The sequence below is a fragment of the Hippopotamus amphibius genome, chromosome 3, assembly GCF_030028045.1.
Source record: "Hippopotamus amphibius kiboko isolate mHipAmp2 chromosome 3, mHipAmp2.hap2, whole genome shotgun sequence".
In the NCBI taxonomy this organism is placed as follows: Eukaryota; Metazoa; Chordata; class Mammalia; order Artiodactyla; family Hippopotamidae; genus Hippopotamus; species Hippopotamus amphibius.
Genome location: NC_080188.1, coordinates 8,023,260 through 8,047,030, shown reverse-complemented (window position 1 = coordinate 8,047,030; position 23,771 = coordinate 8,023,260). Strand labels below are relative to the sequence as shown.

The following is a 23,771-nucleotide window of genomic DNA, read 5'->3' as shown; positions in this document are numbered from 1 at the left end:
ACAATTCTAGGCATTCAGTTAGACTATCAATCTATTGATTCAGAATTTTATTGAAATGATCAACATCTTGAATTTGAGTATAAAATTGGAAGACAATGATTTTTGGATTTTTTTTTTTCACATTCTATCATTCCGTATTACAGAAATGCCAGGTCTTTAAGAAGTAATATAAAATAAGATCCTCCACTTATACCAAAATAAGATTGATGCCCTGCATAATGTCTTCAGTTCTAGAATGAATGTATATAGTACCTATTTCTGGTCTCTCTAAGCTGCTCTGCCCTAGAAGTAAAACCTCCTTAAACCAAGCTCAGTAAAAGTTCATGTGGTTTTGATTTGTCATTTCCTTCACTGAGTCCTTGGGTGTCCTCTTTGTATATTTCCAAAGTAACAGAATCTGGCCACAGACCTCAGCAGTGTCAAGTCTTCTGACCAAGAGATGGAAGGGTGAGAAATTTGAAGGGATCATTCCCTTGTTTCCTTTTTTCAGAAAGTGATGAAAAAAACACTGTCAGGTGGAGACAATTGTATTTGACCTTCCCCAATAGAGACCGTTAAGGGAGAAATAAAGTGGAGAGGGATCTAAAAGATCTCTGATGAGAGAAAAGTTGTTAAAAATACCAAAGTACATTTGAATTCCTACTTAAAAGCACTATCTTTTTCAAGTCTTCCCACATCCTACCCCACCCCTGGCTCTGAGTGAAGAGCAATTTATAAGACAAAATGATTCATTATCTAGAGATAAATTTGCAAACTGACATAAGAGAATTGTCCCAGAGGCTATATTACCTATTCATTTATTACAGTATCTTTAGTTCTTGCTGCATATATTGTTACATGCCTTTTACAAGCCAGGATGCTCAGCTTAGTGGAAGTTGTCTATTGCTTCTCTCCTGAAAATCAGCAGCATGCAGTGCAACACATGGTGTGCAGAGTTATTGTTTCAAAAAGTGAAAAACTACTTCGGTTTAACTGAGGAGGAACATGATCTTTATTGGCTTATACGCAAAGTTTAATTTTGGTTTTATGCAGAGTTTGCATAGTTCATGATTACTTTCTAATGAAAAACTAGATGTGTTGTCAGTGACCTTGAAGAAGATCAGGTGACAGTAGCAAACAGAAAAATCTGAAGAAGAGGCATAACTTTTAAAGTAGAAAGGTCAGCAAGAACTGCCTGAAACAAGAAACAAAAGGAAGGATTAATATCGGCATTCTGATTAGCAAAGCGAAGCCTATGAAACAAACACAGAAATACCTTTACAATGTAATTCTGACGTCAACACACTCTAAGTTCTTAAGATTGGTCCCAAATCTCTGTACTGAAGCTACAACCTTCCTTCTCTTTTCTGAACATCTTAATGTTAGAACATGTGCAACGGTCAAATGTGCAACAGAAAATAACCTGGACTTTAGCCTTGAGCCTTCTTCAAATATACAAGGTAGCAAGAGTTTATAAGAGGTCTAACATTTCAACTTGCTTCTATAAATAAACGTACATTATGAATCCTAATCCCGTTATACTAGCATAAGGAGTAACTGACTTTAGGAAATCACTTTAAGATGGAACTAATGTTTACTCAGTTGCAAGATGCATAAACATCCTCTTCCCTTTAAACAAAGAATGTAGGCAGCTATTTTAAGGATAAAATTTACATTTCTATGAGAGATAAGTAGAGTAATACTGAAAGCCACTATTTAATTGAACCATGCTTCAGGTGTAAGTTAGATACTATTGAAAAGAAACCAGCTTTAAATAATTAACTCACAATTAAAAATAACCAAAAAGCCCACATATCTTTACATCAACCAAACATACGCTCTTTAATTCTTTCAACTAGTTTGTCTTTGTTCCATGAGCATAACACATGGATATGAACAATTATAAGAAAACGCAACATAAGTCCCAATACTTTCTATTAAAATTACTAGGCATCTTGTTTCCCATAATGGTTACAGTGGTTTCCTACAATAATCTTGTTTATGACTCCATCACAAGAACATTGTTTTCAAGTAATTAAGGAATTCCGAATACTTAATATTAGTTAGCTCAAACCTCATAGGTTTTACCCAAGTTAAAAAATTCGGCTACGGGTAATGTGTGTCCTATGCATCCGAGACTAAAGTGCCGGAGCCTGGCGATCTCTCAGGAACTATTTCCATCCCGACTGAGTGAAACTTATCCTTACTTCAGCTGCAGCCAGTGATGTCACCTCCATCAGGTTCACTGCTCGGAAAGCAAACACAGCAGCTGCCAGGACTGGAAAAGAACGCACACTATTTCAACTGCTGGCCTACTCATCAACCCGGCGATTTTACTGCTATGCCCACAACCCACTATGAGGGCCCACAGCTAGTGCTTAACACAACTGCATCCTGCATACTGAGTTAAGGCCTTGCGATGAATGGAAATTGTCTCCTCTGGAAAATAGTGGTTGACGGCATAGTTTTGGGAAAAAGGGAAATTTTGGTGGTTTTAAAAAAGCCATTTTATAAATTGTTTAGTTCATACCTATAACTTCAATTATAACAGTTTTTATATGGCATGAAGATCTAATGACTATCTTATATTTATTTCGATGCAGGTGTTTCTTACTGATGCAACGGAGAGGCTTCTGAAAAGTTATATGCAGAAAGAATTTTTAAATATATCAGATGATGTTCCATATGTATCAAGGAGGTATCCTGGTAAAAATGTGGCAATAAAGTCTTTCCTTTAAAATATTTTCATACTATTTTGTTATATTTATATTTTTATACTCAGCATTGACTTTTTTTCCCATAAATTTATTTATTTATTTATTTATTGGCTGTGTTGGGTCTTCGCTGCTGCACACGGGCTTTCTCTAGTCGCAACGAGCAGGGGCTACTCTTCATTGTGGTGTGTGTGCTCCTCATTGTGGTGCCTTCTCCTGTTGCAGAGCATGGGCTCTAGGCATGAGGGCTTCAGCAACTGTGGCACACGTGCTCAACAGTTGTGGCTCACAGGCTCTAGAGCGCAGGCTCAATTGTTGTGGCGCATGGGCTTAGTTGCTCCTCGACATGTGGGATCTTCCTGGAGCAGGGATCGGATCCATGTCTCCTGCATTGGCAGGCGGATTCTCAACCACTGTGCCACCAGGGAAGTCCCAGCATTGACTTTCTTAGAGCGGCATAAATGAACGTGTCCGTGGGGTGGGCTACTGTGGGACTGATCCTGACATTCACATTAATGTTGGCCACAGGAAAAAGGAGTTGAAACTTTGAAACAAAAATAGACCAAACCATTATAGAACATCTTGAAGGTCAATAATATATACGAGCAGAAAACATTTGGATTCTTGTTCCCATTGATCACACGCATATGAAAATCATATGCTGACGTGCATTATGTCTTATTATATAATCTACCATAAAACCTCATGAAAGTGAATGAGTCATCATGAACAATGGAAGGATGCATGTAAGAGGTTCAGGCAACTCTGATAAGGAAACAGTACTGCCTGGAGGTGACTCTTGACTTCTCTCCCTCTGTTTTTCATCACCAGTAGTGGTAGTACATTCCTTATCCAACAAGTCCTTAAAGTTTAGGAAATGAATGGTAAGGGATCTTTAAAATTACTTGGAAGACTGGTTCCTAAGTATATTGCATAGATAATGCAATATACTTTTTAAAATACAATTTTACTATAGAACTAATAACAATGATAATAGCAGTTAATTCTCATACGAATGCTTTGAGTTAAGTACTATCGTTAGCCCCATTTTACTAATGTAGAAACCGAGGCACTGAGAGTTTGGATGATGTACTCTGGGTCACACAGGTAGAAAATCATAGAGTGAATACTCAACCTTGGCCCTAGAGCCCAAGCATTTAACCACTACGTGATGACATTTTTGAGATTGAAGGTAAGCAGTAATGACTCATCCCTGACATAGAAATCTGCGTGTTTTCCTAACAATTGTCTTCTCTTCCGTCCCCCAGAATGGTTTTCCCCTGGGATAAACCATAATGGAAAAGAACATAAAAAAGAATGTATATACATGTATAACTGAGTCACTTTGATGTACAGCAGAAATTAACACACACTGTAAATCAACTATATATACTCCAACTGAAAAAAAAAAAAGAATGGTTTTCCAGAGATGACCTGAAGGATGATGCATGGTGGTCCTGGGCTCTGGACCACCCGGTAGGTGGTCGTGCCTATGAAGAAGAAGTCAGGGTCCAGGTCTCTTAATTTCCCCAGATAGAGGGAGCATAACTGGGAAGCACAGGCATTTGTTGAGGGACAACAGATTTTGGACCTTTTGTCAAAAAAAGCATTAGAATTACTCAGGAAAATTCTGGGGGAAAAAAGATGGCAGTGGTAAAACAAAATTTAAAAAGTTGTCGGCTGGGATTATTTAATATGTAACAAGGGCTATAACAGGGCTAAGAATTTACCCTTTAACTGAAATGGAGAAAACTTAAGTACCTTAAAGTCCCCCAGCTTCCATTTTTATAAGAATATCAAAAGAAAACCATTTCTGTGGGCCAGTAACTTTTGATAGTTTCCTAATATCTGGAACCATATTTGATAATGGAGACATTTTAGAAGCTAAGTGATGTGGCCACTATTTCCTTTTTTGAGTATAATTTAATGGAGTTGGTGAAAGCTTGACAGGATGGTCAAATTTTCTGCTGTAGCAGGAAAGAGTTTTACACGGTAGGAAATACATAATTCTCCAAAAGTAGATAAGAGAGGGAATAAAAGAGTAGTTACTAATTGACTTTAGCATCCAAAATGCTTATGTGCTCATAACCTTTATTTATCTTGGTGTCACATCACAGAAGTTCCTTTCCGTCTGCTTCATGTTTGGTTTGCCCAGCCCTTCCGTAGAGCAGGTTTATTTGCCAAGGAGAAAAGGTCTACACTTTGGGATATTTCCAACTGAAGTCATGCTTCATATGAAATATATAAACTCAAATATTTACTTTTGGTCTGTTAAACTCTTTTCATTAATTTGAAGCAACTCTATCATGAACATTGACACCTATGCTTTAAACTGTTCTTCAAAAGGCCCTAAATCAGTTCACAGTTGAAGCCAAAAATATTTACTAAAATACTTCTAAAGACTATACAAGCTCACTTGAGCAAAAAAGGTGGTCCCAAAATATTCAGACCAAAAAAATGTGTAAAATAATCAAAACTAATTTATATATACATCTACATGCAATTACCTACCCTATGGCTCTTTATCTGAATTCCATGGTAGGAATGCCCAACCGTCTAATTCCATTTCTAAATGTTCTACAATTCTTCCCTGTTGATTTTTAAAAAACACGCAGAGAAAGTGAATGGATGAAATAGTGTGGATTGCATTTCTACCTATACAGCAATAACTTTTAAAATTAATATATTAAGCTTACAGCAGAGTGCCTGGCTTAGAGCAAATGCAGCATTCAACATTCATTTCTCTTTCACTTCAGTTTGCTAAGGGGTGATAAGTCACAGAATGGCAGACTTTAAATTGGAAGAGGCTTTGAAGGTTTTCCAATTCAACATTTCTTTCATAATAGAAAAGCTCTTAACCCTTCAGATGTCAGTTAAAAAGCTCATTCTACTTTTGGAAAGTCCTAATTGTTAGAAAGTTCTTTCTAATACTGAGCCCACTTCTTTAACATGCTCTAACATCTTTTTGAAATGATACAAAAAGCTATATATAATACTCTTCAAAATGTATGCCCTACCCAGAAGAGCTATTTGGTGGAAAATCTAAAATCCTTTTACCTTAGAAATGACAGCAAAAAACAAGACTGGAAAATAGAAGACTTTGGGGAAAGGAGAGGGTGAGAGAGTAGAAAAAACACAATGATGATTGATCCTGGTTTAACAGTAGTACATTTAAAAATGTATTTTCTATGATAGCTAATTTTATTATTTACGTATTGATGTATTTATGTATTAATTTATTTTTGGCTGTGTTGGGTCTTAGTTGTGGCATGTGGGATCTTCACTGAGGTGTGCAGGATCTTTTGTTGTAGCAAGCGGGCTTCTCTCTAGTTGTGGTGTGAGGGTCTTCTCTTCTCTAGTTGTGGTGCACAGGCTCCAGGGCGTGTGGGCTCTGTAGTCATGGCGTGCAGGTTCCAGAGTGTGTGAGTCTGTAGTTTACGGCACACAGGTTCTCTAGTTGAGGCGCATGAGCTCAGTCGTTGTGGCTCACGGGCTTGGTTGCCCTGAGGCACTTGGAATCTCAGTTCCCTGACCAGGGATTGAACCTGCGTCCCCCGCATTGGAAGGTGGATTCTCTACCACTGGACCACCAGGGAAGTCCTAACAGTAGCACATTTTAACAAGTTATATTATCTAGGGACTTCCCTGGTGTTCTAGTGGTTAAGACTCTGCACTTCCACTGCAGGGGGTGTGGGTTCGATGCCTGGTCAGGGAACTAAGATCCCACATGCCATGCGGCGTGGCCAGAAAAAAAAGGGAAAAAAAAGTTATATTATCCAGAAATGAGGTGGGCTACTTGTTAAGACAGGGATTACCCAACACTAAATGTTCACACACAGGATAAAGACTGCCTGTCAGAAATATTTAAAAGAAGTTACGTCTGATGACCTCTATATCCCTTCTGTCTCTGGACCGTATGCATCACTGCCATTCGGCCACAACAGGGGATGGCAGACCACTTTTCCTAACTCGTATTTGTCTGTGCTTTCAAAACAGCTGAGCGAGAAGGATACGGGGAGTCGTTAAAAGCCTGGTAAATGGTATCTCTCATTACACCAGGGGCAACATTTATCTTCATGGCACTTTATTATTACCCTAATTTTCTGTTTCAAAAGGCCACCTAATTACTCTAGGTCTCTCGGATACATTCAAAATATGTTAATGTGGTATCTAGAGAATCTTCTGCGAGAAAAGGGTCATCAATTAAGCATTATTTCCAAATGGCCCAGAGAAGTGTCCTAACAATGCTATTATTGGGTAAAGATTAAATAATTTGTTCAATATCACAAAACCGGAGAAGGTTGGAAGCAGCACTCTGCCAACTTTTCTGCTGTCCATCCATGTGAAAACTCTGTAATACTTATTTGAGTTCCCTGATAATCTCAATGATGAAAATAACTGAGTCTATTTTACAGAGAAGCAAAATAAGAGAATAAGAATTCTGTGCCCTATGTGTTATCACACAGTTGCCCTCTGTGTATACCTGCTGTAGGAACTGCTTAATTAGTAAATAAGAGATGGATTTGTGGCTTTCTGAAAAAAAGATGAATTTCTTTTTGGCTTAAGAGAGTATGTAAAAGGGGAAACTCAGCTACCAGAGCAGGAGAAGGAGACTGTTAGCAACAAGGAAAAGGTTTTGAGTTCAGTATAAACGGAGGTCCAGAAGAGCTGAGATTTCAACTGTGCAGGCAGGCTCAGTCTCAGTTTAGATTTTAGGTAGCAGTTGAGAAGGGGCACCGAACAGCATACTAAGATCACCAGAGGAGTCAGGGAAAGAACAGAAGCACACCTACGCTCTGCTGCACAGACCCCACAGGTGCTGAGATCATAAGCCCTGCCTGGACTAAAAGCAGGGGAGGGGAAATGGACATTCCTGGAAGCAACCAAAAAAGACTAGGAATGGACTGGCGATGGGCAGTCACACAGATGTATCTAGATCGCAGAACCTCAGTTCCTGTCTTCAAAGGCAGATAAATCTACTAAATATTCATGAATTAGAAATGACAGACAACGGTAGACTCAATTTCCAAATACAGATGGTGAATGTCAGAAAGAAAAGGGGCTTTACTATAGAAACAGCATGTGTTTTACAAACAAGCACTTACTCTTACCAGCGAGAATTTCCAGAGAGTTGTATCCTAGGATTCTATCCCACAAAAGCAAGAGTTGATCTGTAGCTAAGTATCCAGAGAAAGCTCGAACCATCCATTTAAATGATATGCGAAGTCTGTAAGCAAAGAAACAAAAGAAATTTTAACAGTGGAATTTTTTCTCATCAAAAAGCAATATCAGGAGAACTCAACCAGTTCCATTACTAGGTAACTCCTTTGTGGGTCTTAAAAATCACACGGGGGGACTTCCTAGGTGGCGCAGTGGGTAAGAATCCACCTGCCAATGCAGGGAACACGGGTTCGAGCCCTGCCCCAGGAAGATACCACATGCCGCGGAGCATTTAAGCCCATGCGCCACAACTATTGAGCCTGTGCTCTAGAGCCCGTGAGCCACAACTATTGAGCCCATGTGCCTCAACTACTGAAGCCCACGTGCCTAGAGCCCGTGCTCTGCAACAAGAAAGGCCACTGCAATGAGAAGCCTATGCACCACAACGAAGAGTAGCCCCCGCTCACAGCAACTAGAGAAAGCCCGTGTGCAGCAACGAAGACCCAACACAGCCAATAAAATAAATAAATAAATAAATTAATTTATTTATTAAAAAAATCACATGGGCATTTAAAACTCAAGTACTCTACATACATATATATAGAGGAATACTATTCAGCCATAACAAAGAATGAAATAATGTCATTTGTAGCAATATGGATGGACCTAGAGATTATCATACTAAGTGACGTAAGTCAGAAAGAGAAAGACAAATACCACATGATATCACTTATATGTGCAATCTAAAACATGACACATAGAGAACAGACCTGTGGTTGCCAAGGGATGGGGGGATGGAGTGGGACTTTGGGATTAGCAGATGCAAACTATTACATATAGAATGGATAAACAACAAGGTCCTACTGTATAGCACTGGGAACTATATTCAATATCTTGTGATAAACCATAATGGAAAAGAATATGAAAAAGAATGTGTATTTTATATATATATGTATAACAATCACTTAGCCATACAATAGAAATTAACACGTTGTAAATCAACTATACTTCAATAAAATATAATTAAGAAAACTCAAGTACTCTATTAAAAGCTGTAAAAAGTGCAATGGTGAGAAACCACGAGTTCTCAAATTACTGGCCTCAGAAGTACTAAGAGAAAGAATTATATTCTTAGACCCCGTTTTATGTTACAGTTCATTCTTCAGAAAACTCACTTCTACATTCTGTTTTTCAGGCTGTGTACTAATTAGCTATCAATGAGGTTATCTTATAGTCTTAAGAGTTCTAGGCAAGCCAAGATCATTTGAATTTTTATTCAGGATACTTGAAAGAGTTTGATAGCTGCATATTTTTCCAATTCAATAAATTATATTCCTACATTTCACTCAAATGGCTACAAAGGATGAAAAAGACAAAGAAAACTAGTTTTAAAGTTATAAGAAAACTTAGAAATAGATTTCTGATTTCAAACCCTTAGTTTTAAAGAGGAGGTCATCAGAACTCTGAAAAATCAACCAGAAGATTCAATTAAATTCTATTTTGAAAACAAAACAAAATACCAAAAACAAAAGCCAAAAAAACCCTAAAAAGTATGAGATCCTACCGTTTCATAAATAGGTTATGTTACAATAACAATTTATCTCTGGAATCAGGAAACAAACTCTTTGGGTTTGGTGCCTAAAGAGATAAAATAGTCTGTCGATTTCTGTACTACTTATTGGCAATTAAACATCACTTGACTGCTGCTGAGAGGTTCTAGCCAAATTCTTTGTTAAAATCGTATAATATTATATAGATAAATATTTGTACTTTTTCTTAAAAGAGAAAACGGGGTGGAGAGATTGCCTTTGTTGGTGGCATATTAATTTTCTTTTTTAAAAAAATACATCTTTATTGGCGTATAATTGCTTTATAGTAATTTTCTTAAGAATGAAAAAGGACCCCCAAGTTTCAGAAATTCCTTAATACTAGATAACCATTGTTCTAATAAAACAAAGTACATGTAGGCAGTAGTATTGATAAGTCGAGTTTTTTGGTTAGTTTTAGAATATCTGTTTATAGATGCCAAAGAAACTCTGGCCACTGAATATTTTAAATTTTAAAAATTCACTGACTTTTAAGTCTAAATTATTAACTTCAACTAGTTCATTTTACTGGATCTCTCCTAGTGTCTCATTAGAATAACAGTACCACACATCATGCCTCCTGCTCCCTAGTATATAGCACAGAATCAGTTTCTTAGAAATAAAGCTTACTGAGGTAGAATTTATGTGTAGTAGAATTTGCTCTTATTAATGCACAATTCTGAGTTTTGTTAAGAACCAAATGGAAATTTTAGAACTGAAAAATACAACAACAACAATAGCAACAACAACAAAACAAACCTCACTGGATAGATCCAATAACAAAATGGAAATAACCAATGAGAAAGCCAGTGAATTTAAATATAAATTAATAGAAAGTGTCCAGTATGAACTACAGAGTAAAAAGGATTGAAAACAAAATGAACAGAGCTTCAGGAACCTGTGAGATAAGACGAAAGGTTTTAATATTTGTGTCCCAGAAGAAAAGGATAATGAGTATGCTGTAGAAAAAGATATTTGAAGAAATAATGGTTGAAACTTCCTAAATTTGGCAAAAGAAATAAGCTTCAAATTCAAGATGTTAAGCAAACCCCAAACAGGATAAACCCAAGAAATCTATGTCCAGATACATCATAATCAAACTGCTGAGAACTAAAGACAAAGATCTTGACAGCAGCCAAAGAAAAACAATAATTGATATTATTTCTTCCTGAAACATCTGGTAGAATCTGCCCATGAAGCCCTCCAGGCCTGGAGTTTATTTGAAAGTAGAAAGTGATAAATTAAAGAGGTATATTGCAAATCCCAGGACACTGTTATAGACTGAATGCTTGTGTCCCCAACTCCCAACCCCAAATTCATATGTGGAAACTATCCCCCAATGTTACAATGTTAGGAAAGCGGTGTGGTTTTGGAAGCTAATTAGGATTAGATAAAATTATGAAGGTAGGTCCTCATGTTTGGGATTAGTGCCTTCATAAGAGTCATGTGAGAGCTTGTTTTTCCTTTCTGCTCTCCATCATGTGAAGATACAATGAGAAGTCAGCAGTCTGCAACTTAGAAGAAAGTCCTCACTGGAACTCGGCCATGCTAGCAACCTGATCTTAGACCTCCAATAAGCCATACAGTTTATGATAATTTGTTATAATAGACTGAACTATGACAGACACCTATCAAAAAAAAATTTTTTTAAAAGGTATAAATAATAATCCAATACTGGAGATAAACTGGAGTAAAAATATTCAATTCAAAAGTAGGCAAGAAAAGAGGAAAAAAAGAATAAAAAGCACATGGGAGAAAAAAAATTTATCAAGATAGTAAATAATATCAATTGATATTATTTTAATCCAATAATATCAATTACATTAAATGTAAAAGGAATAAACACACCAGTTAAAAGACAAACTGCCACACTGAAAGACCTAAATATACTTTTGACAAGAAAGCCACTTGAAAAGTAAAGACATTGTTAACTGATACATTAAAAGTAAAAGGAAAGGACTTCCCTGGTGGCACAGTGTTTAAGAATCCACCTACCAATGAAGGGAACACGGGTTCGATCCCTGGCTCGAGAAGATCCCACACGCCACGGAGCAACTAAGCCTGTCCATCACGACTACTGAGCCTGTGCTCTAAAGCCCTTGAGCCACAACTACTGAGCCCACGCACCGCAACTACTGAAGCCCGAGCACTCTAGGGCCCATGCTCTGCAACAAGAGAAGCCACAGCAATGAGAAGCCTGTGCACCACAACAAAGAGTAGCCCCTGCTCACCACAACTAGAGAAAGCCATGTGCAGCAACAAAGACCCAACACAGCTAAAAATAAATAAGTAAATAAATGAATAAATATTAAAAAAAAAAAGTAAAAGGACAGAAAAGAATACACTATACAAATCTGCAATAAAAAGAACTCTGGAATGGCTATATAAGACATAGTAGATTTATTAATAGGAAGAACATTACATAATGATAAAAAGATAAGTTCTCCTAAAAACAGAGCATCAAATACACAAAGTAAAAATATATATAGCGTGGGGATTTGTGTATAAAAACAGATGATTGAACTTGGTGTATCCCCAAAAAAATAATTTAAAAAAAAAAATATATATAGCAACGCAGAAATAAAAAGACAAATTCACAATTATAAATGGAGACTCTAACACTTCTATCTCAATAATCAATAGAAAAAGTAGACAGAAAATTAACAAGTGTATAGAAGTCTTGAACATTGTCAACAAACCTGACTTCATTACCACTTATGGAACATTTTGCTAATCACTAGCAGAATATGAATTGTTTTCAAGTGTACATGGAAGATTCATCAGGATAGGTCATATTCTGGGTCATAAAATAAACTGCGGCACATTTAAAAGAACTAAAAGCTTACGAAGCACGTTGTCTAGCTGTAACAGAATTAAAACAGAACTCAATAACAGAAAGATATCATATCTTTCCAAATATTTAGAAATTAAACAATGCACTTTTATATAAACTATGGTCAAAAAGGAAGTCACAAGAGAAATTAAGAAACATTTTGAATTGAATGAAAGTGAAAACATATTAAAATTTGTTGAGTGGAGGAAAAGCAGTGCTTAGAGGGCAATTCATAACATTATTGCTTATATTAGAAAAGAAGAAATGTCTCAAATTAGCTATCTAAATTTCACCTTGAACAAGCAGAAAGACAAGACCAAAATAAAACTAAAGCAAGCATATAGAAGGAAATGACAAAAGAGCATAAATCAATGAAACTGAAAATAGAAAAACAGATAATCAATGAAACCAAAAACTGATTCTTTCAAAGAAGAATAAAATTAATAAACCTCTGGCCGGAATAATCAAGAAAGAAAGACAAGATACAAATATCAATCTCAGGAATGAGAGAGGTAATGTCATTCTGATTCCATAGATATTAAAAGGCGAATTAAGAATTGTTATGGAAATATGAATAATTTATGTCCATAAATGTGATAACTTAGATAAAATGCACAAAGTACTCAAGAAGAAGGAGATATCCTGAAGGGTTCTATATCTAGTAAAAAAAATTAAATTCTAAATTAAAAACCTTCCAACAGCATTAGTTTTAATCCATGAAAGCCTTTTAATAATTGATTTCTAGTCTGATAATTGAATTTTTACACTTTCTCTTGCATCAGAGTTCTAATGTTTATCATAGTTCACTGAAATAAGTTTGTTCCTTTTAATGATTAAAGTGTATAAATAGACTAGGAAAAAAATCAGGACTTTAGTTTCTAGCAATAAACTAAATGTCTTAACTCTAGTAGAGAAAACCATAGTTATATTCAAATATTCATTTCACAATAGTAAAAAAAAGGTCAGTTTATCACAAGAAAAAAAGATGTGTGTAATATAAAATATTTCTGCCACATTCTTGTTTTATAATATTAATTAGTAACAGAATCCTGTTTTTTAATGGCTACAAAAGAAAGTGTCAGCTAGGTGTTATTAATGGATGATATGAGGTGTTGTTTAATAAATGGCATTTCTAAGATCTAAGACGTCTGAAATTCGATGGTGCTTTATAAAATGGAGATATATATGTATCTATATATCAGTATATACACATATACATATTCAGTCTTTAAACAACTCTGTGAGGTAGGAATTCTCTTGATTTTAAAGATGAATAAATTAGATCATCTTGATTTAAAGAAAGAAATTGAGGCTTAGGTAAATTAAATAACTTTACCAGGATTATATAGCTTAGTAGAGATAGAATTTGAATCTGGATCTGTCTCTTAAACCCACCCACCCATCCATCCATCTGCTATGGATTCAAGTGTGGGGAAACAAATACTAAATTGCTCTATTTCCCATTAACTAGTCTTGTGGTCTCAAAGAGTTAAGTATTTCTTTCAAATATGCCCTTATATAGGAGAAAATGGTTATACAGAGAGGAAGACAGTAACAAAACATTGATAAATCATTTGGAAATTTCTGCTGCCTTAGATATTGTTAATTAAAATAGAGAAAAGAACCAATAATAATGAGGTCCACAGGTACCCTACATATTCACTAACTTATACTGAGGTAAATGAACAAAAATTCAGCTTTTGGAAGGAAAAATCACAGTGTACAACCATTGGTAAATAATTGATCTAGTTTCCTTCAATGAAAGCCAGAAAACTTTAACCTATCTGGCTTTCCTAAGTTGTTTTCTAATAAATTTGGCCCAAAGTGACTTAATTTTAGTGTCATCACATTTCTCAGGTAGTATTTGTTTCCATAAATTTTTTTGCCTCAGTTTGGCCAGCACCTTTCATTATGAATAGAAATTAGTTCTTTTGGTGATTCTTGTACCAAGCACAAAAATCCAAGCAAATAAGAATTTATTAGGATTTTGGTAAGTCTCCCAAGAATTTCTGGCACAATGTCAAGTTACGATTTACTACTTGATAATTATTGTTTTATTGGGAAAACTTTTAGTTTAATTTCTCTGAAAAATTACTGCATCTCTGATGAAGAAAAAGAGCCTTCTGAAGTCAGTTTATTCTTCAATTAGGAGAGAAAAGTACTCACGGTTGAGCCCCAATTTCTCGTAGATGATAAAAGAGTTGGGGGAGATAAGTTTGAAGAAGAGTTTCAAACAGCAGACAGAGTGACACAATACCCTGGATACAATAATAAATCACAAGAGAAATGCATAATTCAGTATTAAAAAATGAATTCTGCCATCAAATTATTCAAATGGAAATGAGAAAAAGATTATGAATAAATTTTTTTAATATTGTTTAAGAGCCAAAAACAGGAAATGCACACATGATCTCTAACACTGTGTCTAAAGATAAGTTTTATCCCCCTTTACAGATACTTACTCCTACAGATGTGCTAAGGAGCCTCCTTTTTAACAACAGGCTTCCCAAGCAACCCTGCATGTAGTAATGTTCAGAATTCAAGGAAAAGATTATTTTATAGAAACTCTGCTACTCGGTAAGTCATCTATTAAAACTTAGGCCCAGCAAAATTAGTTTTTTCTGGATGCAATCCAGTTTCCAGGTATTTCTCTGGTGCTACAGCCACACCCTTTACTTTCTCCTCCACAGGTCCCTTCCCTTCCAGCTGCCTCACCCATCAGGGAAAATATTTCCTGCTTTTTTTACCCTTTCATTGAAATCCATCTCCAGGGAAAGACTAGCTGCTTGCAATTTGCGTCAGGAAGTTATCAAACAAGAATGTTTGATTACTTAGTATAAAGATAATTTTTTTTAACTGAAATCTGCTTTTTTAAAAGGGCATTCTTTGTAGCGTACAAAGCAGACGGTTTTCCAAGTGCATTTATTACTTGACAACTCTGAATAAAAGTCTTTCTTGCAGCTCAGCATTCCTCAGGGTTGATCTTTGTAAGCGAGATCTAATCCTCTTTTTGAGTTTCTAAAGAAATAAGGCTGTCATGGTTCCAAATAGTTCAGTTTGGCTGCAAGCCAGAAGAGGAGATGACCACCTGCAAGTCTTCATTTCACTGAACAAAGAAAGGGCAGAGGCAGGGCTGTCCCAATCAATCAGCTGAAAAAGGACACCTCAGGGTCAGCACCGAGACAGAGAAGGAACACCCAGAGTTGCTTCAGCAGTCTGTACAGGGAAAACATCATGGCTATCTACTGGGCAGCCAGTTAAAATTTTTTTGAAACTTTGAAGCGTAAAATGGTACAGAATATGAGAGTAAGAAATCTGATGTTAAGGGTGAGTTATAAGAAAAGAGAATTATTAATATATTTCTGCTTATTCTAGATTAAATATTAATGCAATATAGGCACTAAATCAAGCTGTCACAGAGAGAAGAAACCCAAGTGGTACTTCATTTGCTCATCTGTGACATCCTGGATTTCTGTTATTTGCCAGCTTTCACTAGCCACGTATGAGAGCAACACTGGAGACAGTGGAAGGTGGAATAGGAATACACAGGAATGGGGGGACGGGGGGATAATAAGCTGCTAGTTCGTTTAGTAGCAGTGACAGAGTCTCCTCTTTTGGGAAACTTGGTAGCCCTGACACATTCCAATTTTTAATGTTTCTTCTGGAGAGTCAGTCACGTTACCCACAAGCAGACCAAAGCAGGCCCAAAGACAGAAAAAGTATAACTGAAAGAAAATAAACACTGCTTTTACTCAGGCTAAGGGGGGTGGGGGTGGGGAGGGAAGATATGATAAAGGACGAACCAAAATAAAACAGTACAAATAGTCAATTCCCAGCATGCTTCCCTTTGAATTTCATGTTAAGGCCATAAATGCAACGGAGATACCTAGTCCGATAACTGATAATTAGCCAAATATAATATTGAAAAATAAGGGACAAATAAATGTTTAATTTTCATTAACAAAGAAAAGAAGAAGATGAAGATGATGACGGTCATAACAACGACAATAAAACCGCAGCCATCTGTTTCCTGGGCATCTGCCAGGAGCCCAGCGCTGCCGGGCACTTTGTGCACTTCTCTACAGCACCACAGGAACTCATCATTAACTCTGCAATGACTCTCAGAGATGAGGAAACCAGCATTCAAAGAAGGTAGCCACCTTTGTCAAAGAAAATAATACAGACATTGCTATGGTTTTTTCTTTCAGCATATAAAAGATAATTTAAATGCAATTGATAAAAGGCGTTTTCCTCTCTATTACTAAAACTATTTAAATATCAATTTCTTCTTCTCTTTCATCTGTTCTACAGAAAAGTGTTGTTTGACATCACAAATTAACATTTGCTTTTCTTATGGAAAGAAAGAACAGATTAGAGCCTGGTTTGATCCATTTTTTTATGAACTTACAGAAGGATGAGAAGAGATGGAATGAAGTCTGAAGAAAAAACGCACATACATCTCACGGAATATCTGATACAATTTGGAAGGTTCATGGTACAGAAAACAAAGCGGTGCAACTGAAAGAACAAAAAAAATCAATTGATAATATTGCAGAACTACTAAAATTTAAAAAATAAGTTCACAAAACATGAAAGAATAAATATTTCCTAGTAATAATATTCATTCACAGACAAGGTTAAAGTCATATATATACTCTTCTTCCATGTTGAAAAGGGACTATACACAAATGTAAAAAAGTGAGTCACTAAAAATTAAATGGGGAGTAAACTATAAAATATAATCTCAATAGTAGAATAAGAATGATACAATGGAACTATTTAGGGATATTGAAAATTCAAAGTAACTTTTAAAAACAACATAAAGTCAAGTCTCTCTTTTTTTCAATTGAAGTAATAAGAAAGTGACAATCAGGTAATTCATTTTTACTTTGTCCCACAAAGGATCTTTTGAAATTTTTAATTTTTGAAGTCAGGTAAGTAAAATATAAGATGATTTATGACTAGCTTCTAGAATGATGTCTTCCACTAATTGAATATGAAAACTAAAATTTTGATTAATAGTTTAGGCTGTTGGTCTATATTGGCATATCTCAATATGTATCTAGACAACTGTCATAGGCTTAAAATAAGACTTTATTTCTCTAATGGATTTGAATTCTTTTCTTTGGTACCATTTGTGGCAAATTAAGCACAGGTGGGTCAACTCAATCAGACCACCCATAGCTGAATGTCAGAAAGTCAGATTTTAAAACCAGATGCTGACCTGACAGCGTGATTATTCTGCACTTACAGACGTGGCCATGCTTTTCATCTTTTCAAGACTTAAGAATTTTAGGCAGCATAAATACACTTATAATGCAGATATACAAAACTTCATTCCCTAAATATTAATTTTAGTAAAAAGTGACTTATTTATTGGGTAATTTCATCTGTGATATAAATCAGACAGGTAAGAAGGTCTTGGGCTCTATAATCTGTTGGCGATGCCCTGAGCACAGTAGGCATTGCATAAGCAGGGAAACCAATGAGCCAATTCAGCTCACTTCCTTTCGACAGTGTGAAAGGAAAAAAATGATAAAAAATTTTAAATTCTGACAAAACAAAAATTCAATTATCTGGGATAAGTGGTGGTGCACAGTACTGACAATGAATAAGTCACCGAAAACTAGCACGGCAACTGAGAAACTTCACTTTTCTGAAGGGCAAAGTAGAGACAAATCCATTTTAGGGTGGTAAATAGCTAAACACATACAAAAAATAACTCCTTTTATATATATCTACAGGAAAAAACCTTTATGTTTTATACGTGTATAAAAAACGTATATATGTTTAAAAACTGACAGCCATGTCCTTTCACGTCAAAATTAATTTTAAAAGATTATTTTACTATCAAAATAAATTCCTACTTACTAAAATAGCCCAAATTGAGGTATTCTACATATTTAAAAAGAATAACTCATGTTCTAATTGCAACAACCTAAGAAAAAGTAATGTGGCACAAATACATGGTATTATTACAAATTCAAAATGAAGGTTTGGAATTCATTTACTTTTTGTAATGATGCATATTTTCCCCTCCAAGTTCTTAAGTTATTGATATTCAAAAACCTGTAATTTGAATCCAAAGAATTTTAAGGTTCAGTAATCATTAATGGTCATTTCCAGTGAAGAAATGAAAGAGAATTTTAAAATTAGCACTTTTCTATAAACAAACATAATACAGAAAACTTCATAGCCAGTTATTATTCAAGATGCCACAGTTGTTTATGTTGAATTCCCTTATATAGCTATGAAATGGAAATGTTTTAGTCCATTACATATAATATATAAAAAATCTTCTACATGACTATATTTTCCATATTAATCACCTTTCCCTTTTGGTTCTTCCATAAAAGTGCATTAGCTCATTATCTTTTTAACCAATTAAATACTGCACTATAGGAACTTATGAAATTATAATATAGTATACCTACAATAAAACATCGCTAATCTACATATGTGGGAAAGGAGAAGGCCAGTTTAAATTATAAAGTTCTGAATAAATTTTTAAGAGAGAGAAGTATTATAATTTTAAAGAAATACAGTAACTAAAACTAAATGGCCAAGTACCATGAAGAGTTCCGGGGATAAGCTGTGATTGTGCTAGTATATTGGTTCTAAATATGTGGTTGTTGCTCTAAAGTTTTGTGGATGCTTAGCATATTTTTCTAAAGTAGTATAAATAAACTGTACATCAAACATCTTGCATCCCCTGTTTCCTTAGCGAACATTTCCACCCTTGGGTGCATAAACTTTAACCTATTATTACAAGGACCAGAAATATGAATAGTCAGGAATCAATGATGTATTTTGTACCCTGAGAACTGTTAGAAGACTTAAACTTTCCTGACATCATTAACTGTTCTCCAAATCGCTGAAGTACATCTTTCAAAACTAATTACTTGAAAAATGTTTGCAGTTGGAATAATAAAAGTAAAAGGATAAAAGGGCTAACATTTTTTATTATTAGAGGTAAAAATTTATATTCTTAACTTTCTTAGGTTTTCTATTTTAAATTCCTCACATATTTATGAGAGAGAAATATGCTGGAACCTCACTATAACATTATGTTACATTATGAAATTTCGGTGGCTCAAGAATAAAGCCAAGGGCTGCATAATGCAAAACTCCTAGGCACTTTGGATCCCTTTCATTGTACGCTGGTTTTAAAAGTTTTATATTATGTCATTCACCACGACTGTCTGATGCTGAACACTTGAGTGTTTTTTTTTTTTACCAAAAAAGGTGTTAATTTATTGCTGATTCTTTTTACAAAAGTAAACATTAATGTATCTTTCTGTTTAGTCTGAAGGTTGGAGAGTAGGAATAGTTGGGACAACAATCTTCAACAAGCTCATGTGTAATGCATGGAAATTTAAAAATTAAGTGGCATTAAGGCGTAGACCATTCTTCCTCTTGCTAATCTTTGTTACACTTCCTGCATTCCTCATTCAATGACTCGAGAGGCCAGAAAGGCACTCACGGCTCTCAAAGCTGCACATGTATTTGTCACGTGTGCCTCAGGCTGACTGGATGCTTCAATGTAATTGTTGCTGTGCAGACCAGCCAGTCTGGAGAAATCATGAACTCACACTCAGTGTTGTCCCTCTTTTTGCATTCCTTCTGACCTATTATTTCTTTTAAAGACTTATGAGAGTTAGATCAGGAATTTAAGCAATCTCATTTTACATCTATTGGAACTAAATATCAATGTGTACCTCTAATTTCATTGAATTAGAAAATGGTAAACCACAGAACAATTTTCATGGAATGCTCAATTCTAATTTGACAAGCAATCACCATCTGAGCAATTATGATGACATTTTATTTGAAAAAAATTTTAATTGGACATATAAACAGATACCAAACCCAACGTTTAAAAATGTTCACAATAACATGGTTAAGTGTATGGGTGATGTGACATAAAGTGTGATCTGCATGTTTAATATTCTAAAGTGTAATAAAAACAGTGAATATTTTATAGCCCAACTTACCATACATTGAAAATCCATGAAAAGGGATTACACCTAAAAAAATAAAAAAGTATTTCTTTTCAATTAGTATGCCCACTGAATCATTAGGTAAACTTTAGAGGATTAAAACCAAAAATAGAGAGGTTTCCTATTTTTGTTTCAACTTTGTTCACGAATGTCAGAAAGACTTAGTGATGGTCATCAACAGAACGATATGCTTTTTAATACCTTTAGAAAAGCAATCTAGAGGTTTTCAATATCCAGTTAACTTTCTATTGATAAAGTTGAAAATTAAGACTGTGAATATGTGTTAAAAAAAACAGAACAAGGCACATCACAGAACTAACTTTAAGAACTAACTATAATGGTCTCAGAAAGTCAACAGATTAAGTCCTTCTTGAAGCAACTTCATTCTGTATATGAGAGTCCACTCTGTTAAAAGATAAGTGAGCATTTCAAGGCACCTCTTGTATAGATGCATTCCCTTATACACTTACCAAAAATTACATCATAGGATGTGGTTTAGAAAAAATATTGGCAGGAATATGGTACAAATTCAGTGTAATCTTTGGCAAGAATTATACACAAGTGAAGTACACATCCATTTAAAAGAAATACTGGAAGCCTAACTTGGTGTGCTAAACATCTTGTCACATTCTAAGTGAAAAATTAGAACTTGCAAGCTTAGGTTCAAAACAGAAGTTCTATAATATATACACCATCATATATCTAACACAGTACTAAATCAGACTGCAAACAGAAGAAAGATGAGAAGTTTACTTTTTTGAAAAATAGTACAGAAATGTTTTATTCATCTGACATGTGCAGAGGCAAAAACTTAAGTGTTGGCAGAGCCTTGAGAGGTCACCTAGAGTAAGTTCTAACAAATGACTGTTAAGTCTCAGTGTAAAACATCCAGCAACACGGGGCACATTAATTCCCAATGCAACCAATTACAATTTTGAACAGGTTTAATTTGCAGGGAGTTATTTCTCATATGGAGTCAAACTCTGGCTCCTTGTAATCCCCACTTATTATTCCTATTTCTGACCACAAGGGTCACATGGAACAAGCCTAACCTATCTTCTACGAAAACTTTCAGAAATACTAGAGGACATTGTTCTCTCCCTCACCTCCTTCACCATCAGGTTGGTGTTTTTTTTGGGTGGGGAGGGGGAGTTGGGACTTTTTTTTGCTCTGAGACTTTATGAGTTTCTTTAACAGTTCCTCAGATTAAGTGGTCCTGAATAGTTCCTCTATTCTGTTCTCCTCTGGACAAGCTGTAGTTCACCACAGTCCTTAAAGTGAGGTGATGAAAGCCTCTAAGCGTTTTCCCTCCTACACACCCCACAGCTAAAGCACAGTGCACTTGTGCAGTTGTTTCTGACCTAAGCAAAGGACTGTATTCTTATCTCTATGACATTTCCTCTTTGGTGAACCATTCCAATTTGAGATAATCCTGGATTCTCATCCTGTTATCTAATGTCTTCCCTCTTCTTCCTGGGTCCACATTGGTGGAAAGTTTGATAAATGCACTAAGTCCTCATCTAGAGCATTATAAAAATGTTGAACAAGACAGAGTGAGGACAGGACTTGTCACCAGAGCCCTCCTTTCATCCTGATAGTAATTCATTGATCAGCACCTACTGTGGTAAGTTAAGAGCACAGACCAGATGTCAGACAGACTTCGTTGGGTTCATCTAGCTCTGTTGTTTAAGAACTTTGTGTGCCTTTAGGTAAGTTTCTTAACTCCCCTAACCTTCAGTTTCCTCATCTCGTAAATCAGAGATAATGCTGGAACTACATAAATGATTAAATGAGATAATGACTGTTGCTTAGCCATAAGAGCTTAGGCTCTTAATAAAAGTTGATTATTGATACCATTCACAAATTAGCTCATATTTCTTTGATGATTCTAGAAGTAATTTTATCAAAAAACGGTATGAGGAGAATCCAGTATTATTTGGAGCTAGTATGCCAGGTGACCGCCTTTAGAATTCTGCGCAGCTCACTCCTAAACTCCACAAGCCATAATTCTCAGGATCTACCTTCTCCCGTTCTTCCCTAGTCTTCTAGAAAACACCACAGATTCATTGTCCAGCTGTGTCTGACTCCCGTGCTGTTTATCAGTTGCCCTGTTTCTCTCTGTTTGGTCAGCGGCCCTGTTCTTTCAGAACCTTCCTACTCTGCAAGCGCTCACACTCAACCGCAGCACTCACTTCCTCTAGGAGGCCGATGCCACTGACAGAAGTTCTCACTCGTCTCTTCTTTTACCCCAGGTGTTCTTCACACACTTCATCTGTTTTCTCATCTCCCTTTAGGGAGGTGCTTGGGGCAGGATGTTTCCTTTTTCTTTTTCAGCGCTACCATCTTCACCTGTGTTCTTAATCCTGTTTCCTTCACTTTCTCTCACAGGAGCTAGGGTCAGTTCTGTGGCTTGTCTACACGTGGCCTGTGAGCTAAGAATGGATTTTACATTTTTGAAAGATTATTTTAAAAAACAACAAAGAGGGATATGTGGCAGAGACTGTTTCTGGCCAGCAAAATGTAAAATATTTACTATCTGGCCCTTTACAGAAAAGTTTGCCAACCTCGGCTTTGGAATCCTGCCCCATCAATTTTCCTCCTCCCCCTTTTACGTGCATCATTCAACAAGTACATATCGGGCCTCCACTATGTGCCAGACCCTGTTCTGAGATCTGGAGCCTATTTTTCATTAGGAACAGAAAAGTCATGATAAAATTAGTGAATAATTCACTTTGGTGTACCTCAAAAGCTGGTACAAGAGTGTAAAGCAATTATATTCCAATAAAGAGCTTAAAAAAAAAGTTATCCACACACACAAAATAAATAAATAAATAAAATAAAATAAAACAAGTGAATATATGTCAGACAGTGGTGATAAGAGCCATGAAGAGAAATAATGGAGGGAAGGGCATAGAGAGGACAAGGCCAGGGGAGGGAGGAGGCCTATTGATAAAAGAACCACTGAAGCTAAGGAGACAAGAGTCACCTGGTGAGGGGTGACTGGAGGCCCTGGGCTTTGCATATGGTGATTGCTGTGAACCGGGATAAGTCTCCTGAGGTCGATGGTCTGAAGGTGGAGAGTGGTGTTATCAGCTTTCACTCCTACTAGTAGGGGAGCAGAGGCAAGGGGCAGGTAGGTCCTAACAAAGTACTCCTCTCTCCAGTCTCTCCTATTTCACTGCACCCTTTCAGCCAAAGGTATTATAAATACCCTCACTAATAATAATAATAGCAGTAATGAGGAGGGGGACTTGTCCATTTTCTTCCCTGGACCTTACTTTCTCATCAAACAAATCTCTAATCTCTCTTCTTCTCTTGAAGCCAAGCTTAATTTTTAAAAACTATCCAAATTAACTTCCTTTACTTCCCCATTACATATATCTCCAACTCCTTATCGACTGGTTTCCGCCCCTTTCACCCCAACTCCTGTTGCTGAATCCAGGTGTCTCCTCTGTGTGTGTGTCCCGGCCCCCCAGCAACTGAACGTTCCTTCTCAGAC

At 36.0% G+C, this 23,771-nt stretch overlaps 1 protein-coding gene across 1 annotated transcript in view; it reads right to left on the bottom strand.

Annotated features, from left to right (window-relative positions):
- Window positions 1–973: 973 nt before the first annotated feature.
- TBC1D19 (TBC1 domain family member 19) overlaps window positions 974–23,771 on the bottom strand; it is a 142,861-nt gene continuing 120,063 nt past the window's right edge. The window contains exons 16-21 of the mRNA XM_057727769.1: window positions 20,267–20,299; window positions 16,681–16,790; window positions 14,439–14,530; window positions 7,805–7,920; window positions 2,187–2,257; window positions 974–1,174 (exon numbers count right to left, since the gene is read on the bottom strand). Coding sequence (XP_057583752.1) covers window positions 1,100–1,174; window positions 2,187–2,257; window positions 7,805–7,920; window positions 14,439–14,530; window positions 16,681–16,790; window positions 20,267–20,299 — 497 coding nt within the window. The 3' untranslated portion in view covers window positions 974–1,099. The remainder of the gene's footprint in view (window positions 1,175–2,186; window positions 2,258–7,804; window positions 7,921–14,438; window positions 14,531–16,680; window positions 16,791–20,266; window positions 20,300–23,771) is intronic.